Genomic DNA, 14,246 nt, shown 5'->3' with positions numbered 1-14,246 from the left:
AGAATATACATACTAATATTTTCCCATGCATATGTAAAGCCAATGAAACTTGTTAAACTGATAACACTCATAAAGGACACACAAGAAATGAGCCATGTTAGATAAGACCATTCATACAACTACCCATATAAAGTTAATTGCATTTTACAATGTCAATGTATTTTTGTGATGTACCAATTGCTATGTGATATTATTTGCATCCCATTCCTCTTGGTTATGTTAATCAACCTCATTATTGAGACCTAAAGGATAGATTGTTTTATCTAATGTTTTAATTGTTGCAACTACTTATGAATTTTGTAAGTGAACCTGCACCTTAAGGGACACATTAATTTACTTGCTTGATATAGCTTAGAGTCGTTTCTAGTGCTTATACATCAATGGCATTGGTTTTCCATTAAGATTTGACAAAATCTCCCTTATCAAGATTTGTTTACCATCAAGATTTCAATCTCAGCAAATTCTTCATAGAAAACCATTACTAAATTTGCAATCAATTCAGGAATTACATTTTTACCAAGTCTAATTGAATAATGTAACATAAACAATCTATCTAAAATATTGTATGTGCATGCAAGTACAAGTAGATTCTATCCAACTTGGTAAGGAAAATACAACGTCCAATTTGGATTCATTGTAAGTTCCTTGTTAGTATCGAAGAAGCAAGCCTATTCCTTAATTCAAGCTAACCATTGGGTCCCCTTGTTTTCGTACTATCCCTTGTAAGAGGATTGCATCAAAAATACAAGCATACAGGCACAATATGCTTGCACCTTGCAATACATTTTCCACAACATACTGAACACTGCAAAGAATGATAAATAGTGAAGATACAATCTCAAAGAAGAAAATACAATCATGCAGGCCATGATAAAGTCACATCCGAATTGGAGAACGACTCTTTCCTTTGATCTGATCAAATCAGCCAACATGTTCAACTCTGCATGACTCCACCAGACACCTCTGTTGATAGTTCATCCTCTGCAGGCCCTCCACAATCACTCACAAGTTTAGGTTGCTTGTTTGCATGTTCTGATGTGAGAGTATCCTGTGCTGGCCTTTTTGATCCCAACTGAAATCGTACATAGAAGGCTAAGGTTGGAGTACAAATAGATAACAACCATTTACAAGAAAATCTTTTTGCAAAAGATACATATCAAAAAATATGAAGTGGGTAAATCCATCATATGTAAGTGCCAATCTAACTTAATACAGCAACAATTTTAATCATCCTAGGTCCACAACCTTTACTTTAGATAGATATTTTTAATCCTGAAGTATGCATATCAACTGCACCCTGCATAGCCTGTAGCATGCAGCAATCACTAGTACATCATAAATTACATCACATCATACCTGCATTGAGCAGTAATAAATACTCTCCGATCTTTAATTAGGCCTTATACCATGTAGGCATAATGTAAACACAATGTCAACCTATTACCAAGGGTAAAATATCAGGCCATCTATTAGGGAATCTGAACTTTTTATTTAATAATCATTGATGAGTCACTCTGTCTTGAACAGAGCAATCATAAACTGGCCATCTCCTATTGCTAGAAAGGGCAAGAAGAGTCAAAATGATCTCCCTTTGTGCAGTAGAGGCGAAGGTATCATCAAAACTTATGCCGAGTTTCTGAGCAAAACCCTTGGCCACCAAACTGGCCTTGTATTTGTCCAAAGAGCTGCCACTTCAATAACTTTCCATTTAGCTGTTTGAGGCACCAGCCCACATGGCATTCTGCACAATGTGTTTGAGTTTTGCTCCATGGCTCTCCGCCAATGGTCATACTGTAAGGCTTCTCCAACTGATGTGGGGCCCCTATCCACAGGTTGCCACTTCACTCCAGTAACTTTCCATTTAGCTGTTTGAGACACGATCTCCCACATTCCATTCCGCCAATTTGATTTGAGTTTTTGCTCCATGGCTCTCTACTAATAGTCATACTATAAGGCCTCTCAAACTGATGTGGGATCCCTACCGCCAAAGCATGGAGTCATCAACCTATAGTTGGTATGAAAAAACTCTCCTAAATGGGCAGAATGCTGATGAGATCATCATGGCACATCTTGCCACTTCCCCTCTCGGACACCCTCAATACCTGCATCTCTAAGGGTCTAGAATGCCCACCAAGGAGATCAATAATTACCCCCCCCCCCCCAAAAAAAGCAGCTCTTCTGTCTCTGAAACTCGATTTGGATTGGCCATCAATCGCAAAGCAGGTAGTAATCTCATCCTCCTTGAGAGCCTCAATCTTTGGCAGCTCCGCTTAAACTAGCAAAAGCAACCATCTCTCTCGTCTAGATCACCAAGAATGGGGTGCTCCTCACCCCCCTCTAAGGCTGGAAATCTCCACAAAGCATATGTCTCTGTTGGCATAAACGTCATGAGTTTTTGGATGTACAAACCATAAACCACTAACAAGGTGTCATAGCCCACGAACAAGTGCCTTGAGGCTTTCAAATCCATCTTCCTCACTCCTTCAAATGTGGACATACATGTCACACCCAAAGATCTTGAAATAAGAAGCATCAAGTTTAGTGAGAAAATACACCTCAAATGGCATCATGCACGGAACTATTGATGTTGGGGATCAGTTAAGGATAGGTGTCATAGCCCACGAACAAGTGCCTTGAGGCTTTCAAATCCATCTTCCTCACTCTTTCAGAATGTGGACATACATGTCACACCCAACGATCTTGAAATAAGAAGCATCAAGTTTGGTGCCAAAATGCACCTCAAATGGCATTATGCATGGAACTATTGATGTTGGGGATTAGTTAAGGATATGAACAGTCATGCGGCCTTTATACAAAGAGCCTAGGGCACCTTACAATGCCCCAACATGGTCCTCACCATCTCCACCGCTGTCCTGTTCTTGTGTTCCAACACCCCATTTTCAGATGCAGTCTTGGTATTGGCAAACTCTTGATGTTTCTCTTTATCCACACAAAATCGTGCCATTTCCTTCAAGGTAAACTTGCCGACTTTGTCAACTCTGATGGCCTTCAACTTCTACCCAGATTGTATTTCTTCATAGATCAGCCAATCTGTACAAAGAGAGAATGCCTATGACTTTTGCTACAAAAACAAAGTCCACATCATTCTACTAAAATCATCGATAATGAGCATAAGATATCTCCTTCCCCTAACGGATTCTTGTTGCATAAATCTGTGAAGACCAACTCCAAGGGGATCTTGGCCCGTTGAGATGCCTTGTTGGGGATGTAATCTCATTGCAACTCCCATTTGATTAAGGAGACACATGGGGTTTGGCTCACCCCAACCTCTTGTAAGCCATGAACCATGTTACCAACAAGCTGCCTTTTGAAGGTACTCATGGTTGAGGTGACCAAACCGAGCATGCCATAGCGCAATCTAGGACTAAGAAGAAAGAACATACTGAGAAAAAGTGGTTGCATTCTTCAGTTTGTGGACACCATGCTCCTCACGTCCTTAGCACCACCTCTCCTATATGACCATCACAATTTTGGAATCACTCAATATCAAAAACAACAATCAGCCCTAGGCAATGAATCTTGCTCATCCACAACACGAAAAGCCAATATGGGACACATGGAGGACTTCCAATGTAAAAGCACCACCATGCCCATCGAGAATGACACGAATCTCACCAATACAACGAATAGGAACAAAAGAGCTGTTTCCAATATAGACATTGCTTTACATTATACATAAGTGCTCAATGCCTTCTTTGGATGGAGCCATGTAGCAAGAAGTGCCACTGTCCACAATCCACTCTCAAGCCATACCATCAACATTGCATACTTCGATGAAAATGTCTCTAACATCTCCAAATGAAGAGACATGGATGAGATTGGAATAGCCACTGCACAGATTGGAGTCATTCTTGGAATCTTCTTTTTATCATCCTCCTCATCCTTATTTGGGCAATTCTTCTTCCAATGGCCCATCTTGCCAAACTTGTGGCAAGCAGAGCCCTTCTCCTTGGATTTGTCATCATTTTTTCTCCTTGTTTAAGTCTGGCCCATCAAAGCCTTGAAATCCCCTCCATTGGAGACTGTAGCTTTGAAACAATCCTCCTAATCCAACATCATGTGAGAAATGCACCAACTATGTGTTCGGTTAGGGTTTAGTAGCACATGTGCACTCACACACACTCGTAGTGAATAAATGAACAGCAAGAGAGAAGAGAGTGCTGTCAAGTCACATCCATTATGTGAGAATCAATATGAAAGTACAACCCCTCAGTCACTAAGTACCACACCCTCTAACAACTGTTCACACGGGGATAAAACCCTTCTCCAACTAAAAGGTAAAAAGTGCCCTTGGATAAGAGAGCATTCACACTAGAACATAGGAGGAAAACGATAAGTATAACAAACCCCCCTCGAGTGAAAGATGTGGATTCAAAGTGCCCGTGGATAAGGGAGCATTCACACCAAAACAGAGGAACACTATAAGTGTAACAAACCCCCTCAAGTGAAAGATGTGAATGTATACAAGGAATAGGCAGATTAATCCCCAAATGGTATCAAGCCTAGAGCCTTGCAAAAGGCTTCAAACTTCTCTCTAAAGAAAGCTTCGTAAACACATCTGCCAAGTTGTCCTATGTAGGCATAAACCAAGTCAATCTCCCCTGCATGGAGCCTTTCTCTGACATAATGATAATGCACCTCAATGTGTTTAGTGCGAGCATGAAAAATTGGATTCCTCGCAACTACCCTGGCACTCTTAACTGTCAGTATACATAAGAGTGGGTGACTGCTGTCCCATACTAAGATCGATCAAAAGACATCTAGGCCATACACATTCCAATGTAGTTGTAAATGATGCCATGTATTTAGCTTCATAGCTAGATGTGGCCACTATAGACTGCTTGCTCTGCCAGAAATGCATAAATCACCGAGCATGAAACAATTGCAAAATATGTGTCTCATGAGGTCCAGTCAACAGCATGTCATCCACATAAAGAATGAGAATCAAGGGGCTATTCCCATCTTTGAGGACATAAAGTGAGCATTCAATGCATGGATTACTGAAGCCAAGAGCAATCACGTATGCATATATCTTCTCATGCCATGCCCTAGGTGCCTGCTTTAAACCAAAGAGGGCCTTATACATGGCACACTTTCCTTTCAGACCCTTTCTGAACAAAGCCAAGAGGTTAAGTTACATAAACCTCCTCATGAAGATCAACATTCAGAAAAATAGTATTTACATCCAACTTACACACATGCCAATCATAATGAGCAACCAAAGCAATGACACTATGAATGGTGGTCATACATAAAGTGGGTGTACACGTCTCATCATAGTCAATCCCATGCTATTGGGCATACCCTTCGGCAACAAGGTGTGCCTTGTAGCAGTTAATGTTACCATCAAATCTGCATTTTAATTTGTAACCCACTTTGTGCCTATAGCACGCTTGCCAACAAGCAAGTCACGTAACTCCCATGTGCCATTTTTATGAATAGAGGTGATTTCTAATTGCATAGCTGCTGTCCAATGTTCATCTTGTAAAGCATCACGTAAAGAAACAAGTTTCTCATTGCAGGTAGTACCAAGTGCCTTCGCAACCAAGTTACCCTCTGCATAACGAGTGGCTGCTCTAGTTCTATCAGGAAGAGGAATGAGCTGTTTATTGCCCCTAATGTATCTAACAACTATCTAGGGACTATTTTAGCTTATTATGTGACAGCATGCTATTTCCATCAAAGTGCAATTTTTTCTTTCAACCACACCATTTCATTGAGGTGTATAAGGCATACTACACTGATGGATAATACCCCTTTCAGCCAAAAAGGAGTTGAACTACCATGACATATATCCCCCACCCCATCGGTACAAAGTGTAATCAGCTTGCATTCGCTACCATTTTCAGCCAAAGCCAAGAATTTTTTAAAGCATGCAAACACTTCGGATTTGTGCCTAAAAGCATATTTCCAGAAATGAGGAGTAATGTCATGAACGTAACAAAGTACAAGTATCCTTCAATGGATTTGACACGCATGGGCCTACAAACATCACTATGGACAAGCTATAATTTTTTATTAACACGTATAGAACCACCCTTAGGAAACGAAACACGATGCATATAAACTTTCACATTCATTGTGATTAGGTGCTTTCAACAGAGGAAGATCAAGCACCATACTTTTGCTTTTTAGGCAAAGCAAACTGCCATAATTAAGATTATCAAACCAAGCATGCCATAACTCAGTGTCATTCACCATGGGGACATCAACTTGTAATGCATCCCTTGATGCTCTCCTCTCATATAAATCAAGCTGATAGAATCCATTGTACCAAGTACCAATGACAACGAGGGCATCCCCATCACTACCGTCATAGATACTGCATCGGTCCATTTGAAATTTAACCACAAAACCAGCACATGCAATGGCTAATACTGAAAGCAAATTTTTCTTTATACCTAGCACATACAAGACCTTTTCAAGCATGATGGTTTTCCCATCCATCACAATAATGGAAATCGCCGTGAATCACATACGAAGCATTGTTTGCACATACAACGGATCCCCCCTTTTGTGCATTTGCGTATGATACAAACAAGTCACTCTCAAAAGATAAAGTACCAGCGAGACAGTAGAATTTGCGGGGAGGAACACGGAGTGAACTCGGCAAACATGGAGAAGAGAAGAGAAGAGAGAAGAAACTCTGATGAATGGAATGATGAAGATTTGAATCATGGAGTGAATGTGATACAAGGGAACAAGGGTGCCGTAGCACAAGGAAGATGATGAAGACAGCCACAAACCACGAGCCGCAATGTCCTCCTGAAGGGGTGTGAGGGTAGTGGAGAGGCATGAGCGAAGAGGTGACGGACTGAATGAATCAACCATGAGGAATGAATGAGAGAATGGCCTATAAATAGGCACAATCAGTCTAGGATGGCACCCCTTTTTGGGGACTGCAAACCCTAAACACAAAACGCAGAAATGCAAAAACGTAAACTGCGGATGAAGGGTGAAGGGTTTTTCAACAGTCACAAAATGACATTATGTGCTTAGAAGCTCCACTATCAAAATACCATGTGCTGCAATTTTCAACAACTGAAAGACCATGCTCATGTGAAAAAGGATCATACAAACAACGCACAATAAAGGCATAATACTATCCAAGCTTACCAAATGTGCAGTTGCATCCTTCGCATTTGTGGAATTGTCAGCAACACTTATGCCCGATGGTTTCTTCTTTTCACTTGACATCCTCTTTGTGCATTCTTCAATAACGTGCTCCTTCCTGCCATAATTGACCTCTTTTTATTAGCACCATCATCCTTGGTGCTTGAGGAGTCCATAGAAAAAACGGCTTTGCCTTTTCCCATTGAGTTTGAGGGCTGCCATGACTTCCCTTTGTTTTGATGGCTGGCTGAAAATGCTTAAACTGTCCATACTTACATTAGAGTGATTCCACCTTGACTGCTCTTCTTGCAACAATAGTGATACCAACGCATCAAATGTATATGCATTAGCATCTCCTTTTGCAAGTAAACGAAATGTAGTGGCAAAGCTCTGATAAGTATCAAGTAGATCAGCCAAGATTGTAGATACAAAAGAGGCATCAAGAATTATTTCATCAATGTTAGCAAGCTGCTTTGTAATGTCCTTGATATGTATAATGTATCCATCCACAGAAACACCTTTTGTCATGTGCTCCATCTCAAGCTACTTGCACAAATAGGCCACATGAGTCTCATTGTGCACCTGATACAATGAAGCAAGTTTTTCCCAAGCATCCTTGGATGTTATGCATGCCCATAAATGCAAGATGACATGTCTCTTGCATGAAAGTGCAATCAAAGCATGAGCTTGGGCATCATGCCCATCCCATTTCAACTAATCTGCTGTGGAAAGTGCAGAGGGAGTTGGAACGGAAGATCAACTGCTGAGAGTGGATGAGCTAGAAGAACCTCTGACATTCTATGTAGCGGGGCCTACATGTCTAACTTCTAAACCACATACATAACCCAAAAGCTACTTGGCAACAAGTACATGCTTCATCATGTATGTCTGCATGGGATAATTAGTGCCATCCAATTTGTATGAGTCCTCAAACAAGTTGAGCAAATCATTTTTCCCTACCATTGCTTGCTGAAATATCTAGTGTTTGGTTAACCATCCACTGTCCAAAGTGCGAATGCAGTTGCAACATAAAAATAAAGCAAAGAAAGACCAAAAACTCACAATCTTTTGAAAAATTGATGGAGTCAATGAAGAATTTGCAGTTGAAATGGCTCTAATGTGTGCAAATGTCGATGTAGAACATGTAATTGGCCTCAATGTCGGTAAAATTTAGAAAATCTCACAAAAGCCCAAATTTTAATTGGTAAAATTTGAGCTCAAATGAAAAAAGCCCCAAATTTTAGTGCAAAATTGAGCAATTTTGAGCACAAAGTACAAAATCTCCAAAATTTTGCAAAGAGTTGAGATTTTTAGGCAAACGCCCCAATTTCTTGAAGAAATTTGGGAGAATTTTGTGCTTGTTGTAAAATCCCCAAATTTTAAATGACTTAATGTTGACTAAGGCTTGGGAGGAGAATATTTCAAAGGAAAATAATGACAAGCAACATGTGCGCAAGTTGTCTAGCAAAGACGTCAGCTTTGCAAAGACTATCACAACTATATATCATATGGCGTAGCTGACATGTAGCTGTCAGCAGCTTTCACGGCAAGCGGTAGGCATGAGGAGTCAAGCAGCACATTTGAAAAACCAACAAGTATCAACACTGACTATTCTCGTTTTCTAGTCAACACAGTCAGGAAACATACTGTCAGGAGCAATGTAGCTAGTCGACAAGCAATTGTGATAGACTGGATAGCATGCAAAGCTGCCGGTACAGATGTGCAATAAGTAGCCGAGCTTGCATTGATAGTGGCACGCAAACACAGAAGGAAAGCAGTCGAACTCAAGGCTCAAAGCCAACTATGGCAGCACGCAAGCAAGGTGGCAACTAAAAGGTATAGCTTTGATACCACTTTAGGTTAGGCTTTAGCAACACATGCACACTCACATACAATCGCAATGAACAAGTGAATAGCAAGAGAAGAGAGTACTAGAAGGTCACATCCACTATGTGAGAATAATATGAAAGTACAATCCCTAAGGTGCTAAGTACCACACCAACTAATCGGTGTTCACATGGGAAAAAAACCCTTCTCTAGCTAGAAGCTAAAAAGTGCACCTAGATAAGAGAGCATTCACAATCGAACATAGGAAGAACACAATAAGTGTAATACTATAGAGGAGAGAGAAACTAGAGACAATGACAGTGAGTGAACTAAAAGAAGAGAGTAGAGTGTGCTTGCTGAACTGAAAGATAGAGTGAAAGTACAAGACTATTTTAGGTCATAGGTTGATCTAATTAGCCTTCCACCAACTACGTTAGGCTAACTTACTCTAGTCTCTAGTGTCACTACTTTAATGTCTAAAGACATTAGGTACAAACACGCTACATTGACGCTTTAATAAGTATCCACACCACACGAATTACATAGGCACTGCCCAAAACTCGCAAATTCTAATACCGTCCTGCAATGCCGATGTGATGAAGAACAAGGCTGATCAATCATTAAAGAGTAATAAGTTCAAGCACTTTCAAAAAGCCTCAAACTTCTCACGTGGTAATGCTTTGGTAAAAATGTTTGCAACATTTTCATGTGTGGGTACATATATCAAGTTGATCTCTCCTCCATAACATCTCTCTCTAACACAATGGTAATGCACCTCAATGTGTTTCATGTGACCATAAAACACAAGATTTCGTGCTATTGCAATAGTACTCTGACTATCAGAAAGAATGGGCGTTAGACCCTCCAATGGTATATATAAATCAACTAACAATCTGTGGAGCCATACACGTTCCATTGTTGCCATGAAGGCTCCCCTATACTCAACCTCACAAGGCAAGGTAACCACTACAAGTTATTTCTTACTTAACCATGAAATGCATGAGCAGCCCAGAAAGAAACAATGTCCACTAGTAGATTGCCTAGTTTCTGAATCACTAGCTCAATTTGAATCACTATAAGCCCGTAGATGCAAGTCTCCCCCCTTAGGAAATAACAATACATGTGACTAAGTACCTTGCAAATATCTGAAGATCCACTTAATAGCTTGCCAATGTATGGTCTGTGGGCTATGCACATACCTGCTCACCTAAGATACACTGAATGTCAGGACGTGTTGCAAAGATGAATAGTGAATTGCAACATCAGATATTACTTCACCATCATGCATAGACAACTTTAAGCCTAGGAGTGGACATATGTTTACAATCTTGCATGTTGAACCTATATAAAAGCTTGTCAACATACTTTGACTATGACATGATGGTGCCATTTTGGGTGAATTGAATCCCCAAATAATAGTGTAGACAGCCCATATCTAACATAGCAAATGCATGTTTCAATTCAACCTTGAAATCTGCAATTTTATCCTCTTTAGATCCAGTGAGTAACATGTCATCCACATAAAGAATGATAATCCGCAAGTCCCCCCCCTTCATTGTTAATGTATAGAGTGGAAGCAATTAAACTATTTCTGAAAACTTTGCTAGCCAAATACCCCTTGTCAGTGGCAAAACTGACGCAACCTTCAGCCTGGATCTTGACCGAGGAGTTGTTTCCTACGTGGACCCACCCCCCGACTATAGGGCCTCGGGTATGGAAGATGTCCTCTATAGGAATCATGTGATGTGTAGCTCCACTATCCACAATCCAAACACATGTTGATGTACTTGGCTATGATAAGTGCGCCTCTGTGGTAACCTAGTCGGGAGGCAACTCACAGATGTGGATGAGACTCGCATCGAATATCCCTACGAAGACGATATGGGGCTCAGCAAACCAGTCAAACAAACCCTCTAGAGTTGAGAACATTATCGACTGAGATGGTTGACCGGTGGCAATGAAATTCTGACATTTCCACTGTCCCTTGCCATCACTCTACCTCTCCTGATGGGGGTTGCCCAACTAACAGGCAGGGACTTGGGTTTTGGTGCTATGCCTCTTGCCTTTGATCAACACTCATCATCAAAATGGTCAATCTTTTGACAATGTTGACAATACCTATTATTCTTAGGTACATTCTACCACCTGGGTTTGAGTTGAGACTGCAAGTTTCCTTATGATTCCCTTGCTTGGTTTTGATTTTGCTTTTGATTTTGATTTGAAATTTGATTTGATTAACCCTTCCCTTGCTGCCCCTTTTGAGAATGAGTAACAAGAGCCCCCTTTGAGGGATTATTCATATCAAACTAATCGAACAACCGTGCATAACGCAATAGCTGACATTCAAATTCATAAAATGTGGGTAAATTGGACAGAGAAACCACTTGTTGCACAAAATTCAAGTATTTACGCAGTAGCTTGTTAAGAAACAATGTGATCGGATCGTCAGAGGCCTTAGAAGTCCCTGTAGTGGAGAATTTAGCAAGGAGACACCGATTCTCAGTCAACTTGACTTTTAAGTCATCCAGATTAGAGATTTTGAAGTTCAAAAGCTCATGATCAAGATTTATTCGACGGGTCCTATCCCGAGCCACATAGCGGTCAGTCAAGTGTATCCATCGCTCTAACGCTAAGTCAAAATATTGAAGCTGAGAATGAAACTTAGGCAATAAGCCCTGCATCAGGTCGACAATAGCGGAGGCATTCCTAGCTTTCCATGAGCTGACGACCTCGTATGGAACAAGTGCGCGATTGGGTTGGGGTTCCAACCCCTACACAAGATCCCATAGATTCTGTGAGTCAAGGACATGTCTCATGAAGTTCGACCAAGTTATAAAATTTAGCCCGTTAAGACGAGTCTTGGCATTGAATACATGCTTGGCGGAAGATGAGGTAGAGCCATGAGGTGTCAGGAATGTGAAGTAAGATGAATGTGGAGGATAAGATGGTGGTGGTGGTGGTGGTAGTGGAGGTTTCTAATAAGGAGGAGGAGGGGAAAGAGGTAGATAGGCAAAAATAGGCTATGAGTATCCAATGAGAGCCGATTGATGCGGAGGCACTCGAACATGTAAGCCCTATCCAAATGTCAGCTAGGACACAACATAATGACCAGAGGGTCCACTAGATAATATCATGGAGGCAAATTGTGGCACCAACTGATCCACACTCAAGAGAGATTGGGGAAAATACCCAGGCTACAATGATCTCGAAAGTGTGTGAGGAGAAGCCGGAACACCGCTCGACTAAGAAAGAGATGAGGTCCACATAAGTTTGAAGAATCCCCCGGTATGGTAACTAAAAATACATATGATTCTACATGAGAGGCAACATGTGGTGCACTTAATGGAGGCCAAAAGCATGTGGCAGCGGAATAAGAGGATAGGATGGAAGGGAGATTAAATGAATTTGAGATAGGTGTAGATGTGAAAAATAATATGGGTTTCTTTTATCCATTAAATGCATTAAATTAAAATAATGATGATGATTATGCACCTACTTCATTTTAACCTTTGAAAACAAAAGTATTTGAAGGAAAAGAAGAGGAAGGAGTACTCATAGTTTCTTGTTTCAACTGCTTACCTAAACTTAAGTTCATAAAGAAATATCTATCTTCCTCATTAATCATAAACCAAAAATTGTTTTACCCACATCCTTCATCATGAAAATCATCCATACCAATAGGAAAAGAAAAATCATCATTGTTAGAATCTGAAATGGTAGACATACTTGGCTTGGGAGAAAATAAGTATAAAGGCAATGGAGTGTACTCTGTGCCAGTTTCCACTTGTGGATGGCCTGTCCTAAGTGGAGATTCCGCCCTTCTTCCATGGTCAGTAGATCGGTGCATTGAATCTAAAGGGTGAAATTCAAACTTACCTTTTATCTATTGTTGGACTCTATACATCAAAATGAGATCGTACTCGATTGTACTGATCTGGTAAAATCGTGGAACTCCATGGTAGTCCAATGTATGTATGGCCATGTCGAGAGCTTGTAAAGCAAGCTATGAGGCCCACCCCGACTCTTTCCTCGATGGATTTAGCTCGAATGTGAGAAGTGGTGCGGAATAAGTGTTCGAAGCCATCTGCCCTTATGTTGTGTCTGCTTCTTGTGTAGAGCTTTCAAATCAAGGTCTGAGTTTCTCTCAAAGAACTCGACTTTGATACCATGTGAAGAAAATACCCTAAGATAGAAACACAAATAACATTGTGCGACAAAGCACAGATTGATAGAAAAATACAATTAGGGTTAGAGTAACTCAAAGACAATGAACATAGAGAATGAATGAAATGATATGACTATTAAAAATACAATGCTCATGCAACAGACACACTATGTAGTGAATGAATATTGTACCTCGAACTTCCATATCTAAAGGATCAAAGCAGAGGTAATGAGCTAGAGGGTGTCTCGTACTCCGAGCAGATTCCGAATCACAGCAAGGCAACCTCCAAATGTCAAACACCAGCAAACGCAATCAAGGAAGGCTGAATCTAATGCAAACGGCAATGCAAGAGAGAGAAATACTAAAAACGTAGGTGAGGAGAGAGAAATACTAAAAACACAGGGGAGCAGAGAGTACGACCAAAAACGTAGATTGCAAGAGAGAGAAAACAGCAAACGCAGGCTGCAGAAGAAAGAAAGACTAAAAATGCAAGAAAAACTAGCAACAACAATCGGCATGCTAAAATCAGCTTCAAACAATGTGGTAGGCTGAAAACAGGCGCCAAACTATTGTAGATAACAATGGCCAGCTTGGACCGCGACGTCCTCTGCATCCGAGGTGTGGGCAGCAAGCTGAAATGCTTGAAATCTACAAAAGCGAGATTAAGGCTGAATGGAGGGCAACATACCTATTTATAGAAAATTTGGGCCCTCCCAAGTGGGTTTGTGCTTATGGGATTTATACACTCTCTAGAAACCCTTTTTTTTTTAATAAACAAGGTTTCTTCCTTAATTAAGGATGTTTTGGGAATATTTAAGTAAAGCTAATGCATTTTTAGCTCAACATCCACCACAATCTTTGTCGCAAGTTTGAGAGGGAAAAAGAAGAATAAAGTAAAGTCAAAGGCTAAACGACATGAGAGTTCATTAAGCTCAAACTCCAACTCAAAGAAGCCTAGATGCCCATATTGTGGGAAGGGAAAGAAGTACCCTCACCTTCCTCTGAGAGTAAAGGATGGAGCTAAAACATTTGGTTGACTTGGAGGAGTCATCTTTAGTGGTTACCTCATCTTCTGAGAGGCCTTGGCTAGTTAATAGTGAAGCTTCTAGTCATATGACTC

General features: G+C 40.7%; 1 protein-coding gene across 3 annotated transcripts in view; it reads right to left on the bottom strand.

Annotated features, from left to right (window-relative positions):
• Positions 1 to 531: 531 nt before the first annotated feature.
• The window catches only part of LOC148039878 (DET1 complexing ubiquitin ligase), a 71,702-nt gene continuing 57,987 nt past the window's right edge, over positions 532 to 14,246 (bottom strand). For all 3 annotated transcript variants that reach the window (XM_087694999.1, XM_087694989.1, XM_087694978.1), the window contains exon 5: positions 532 to 1,072. In XM_087694999.1, the coding sequence (XP_087551125.1) occupies positions 935 to 1,072 (138 nt within the window). In that variant the 3' untranslated portion in view covers positions 532 to 934. The remainder of the gene's footprint in view (positions 1,073 to 14,246) is intronic.

Source organism: Lygodium microphyllum, chromosome 2 (genome assembly GCF_053477565.2).
Source record: "Lygodium microphyllum isolate KBCC chromosome 2, Lygodium_microphyllum_v1.1.10, whole genome shotgun sequence".
NCBI lineage: Eukaryota > Viridiplantae > Streptophyta > Polypodiopsida > Schizaeales > Lygodiaceae > Lygodium > Lygodium microphyllum.
The sequence above is the reverse complement of the archived record's forward strand: the minus strand, read 5'-3'. Positions and strand labels throughout refer to the sequence as shown.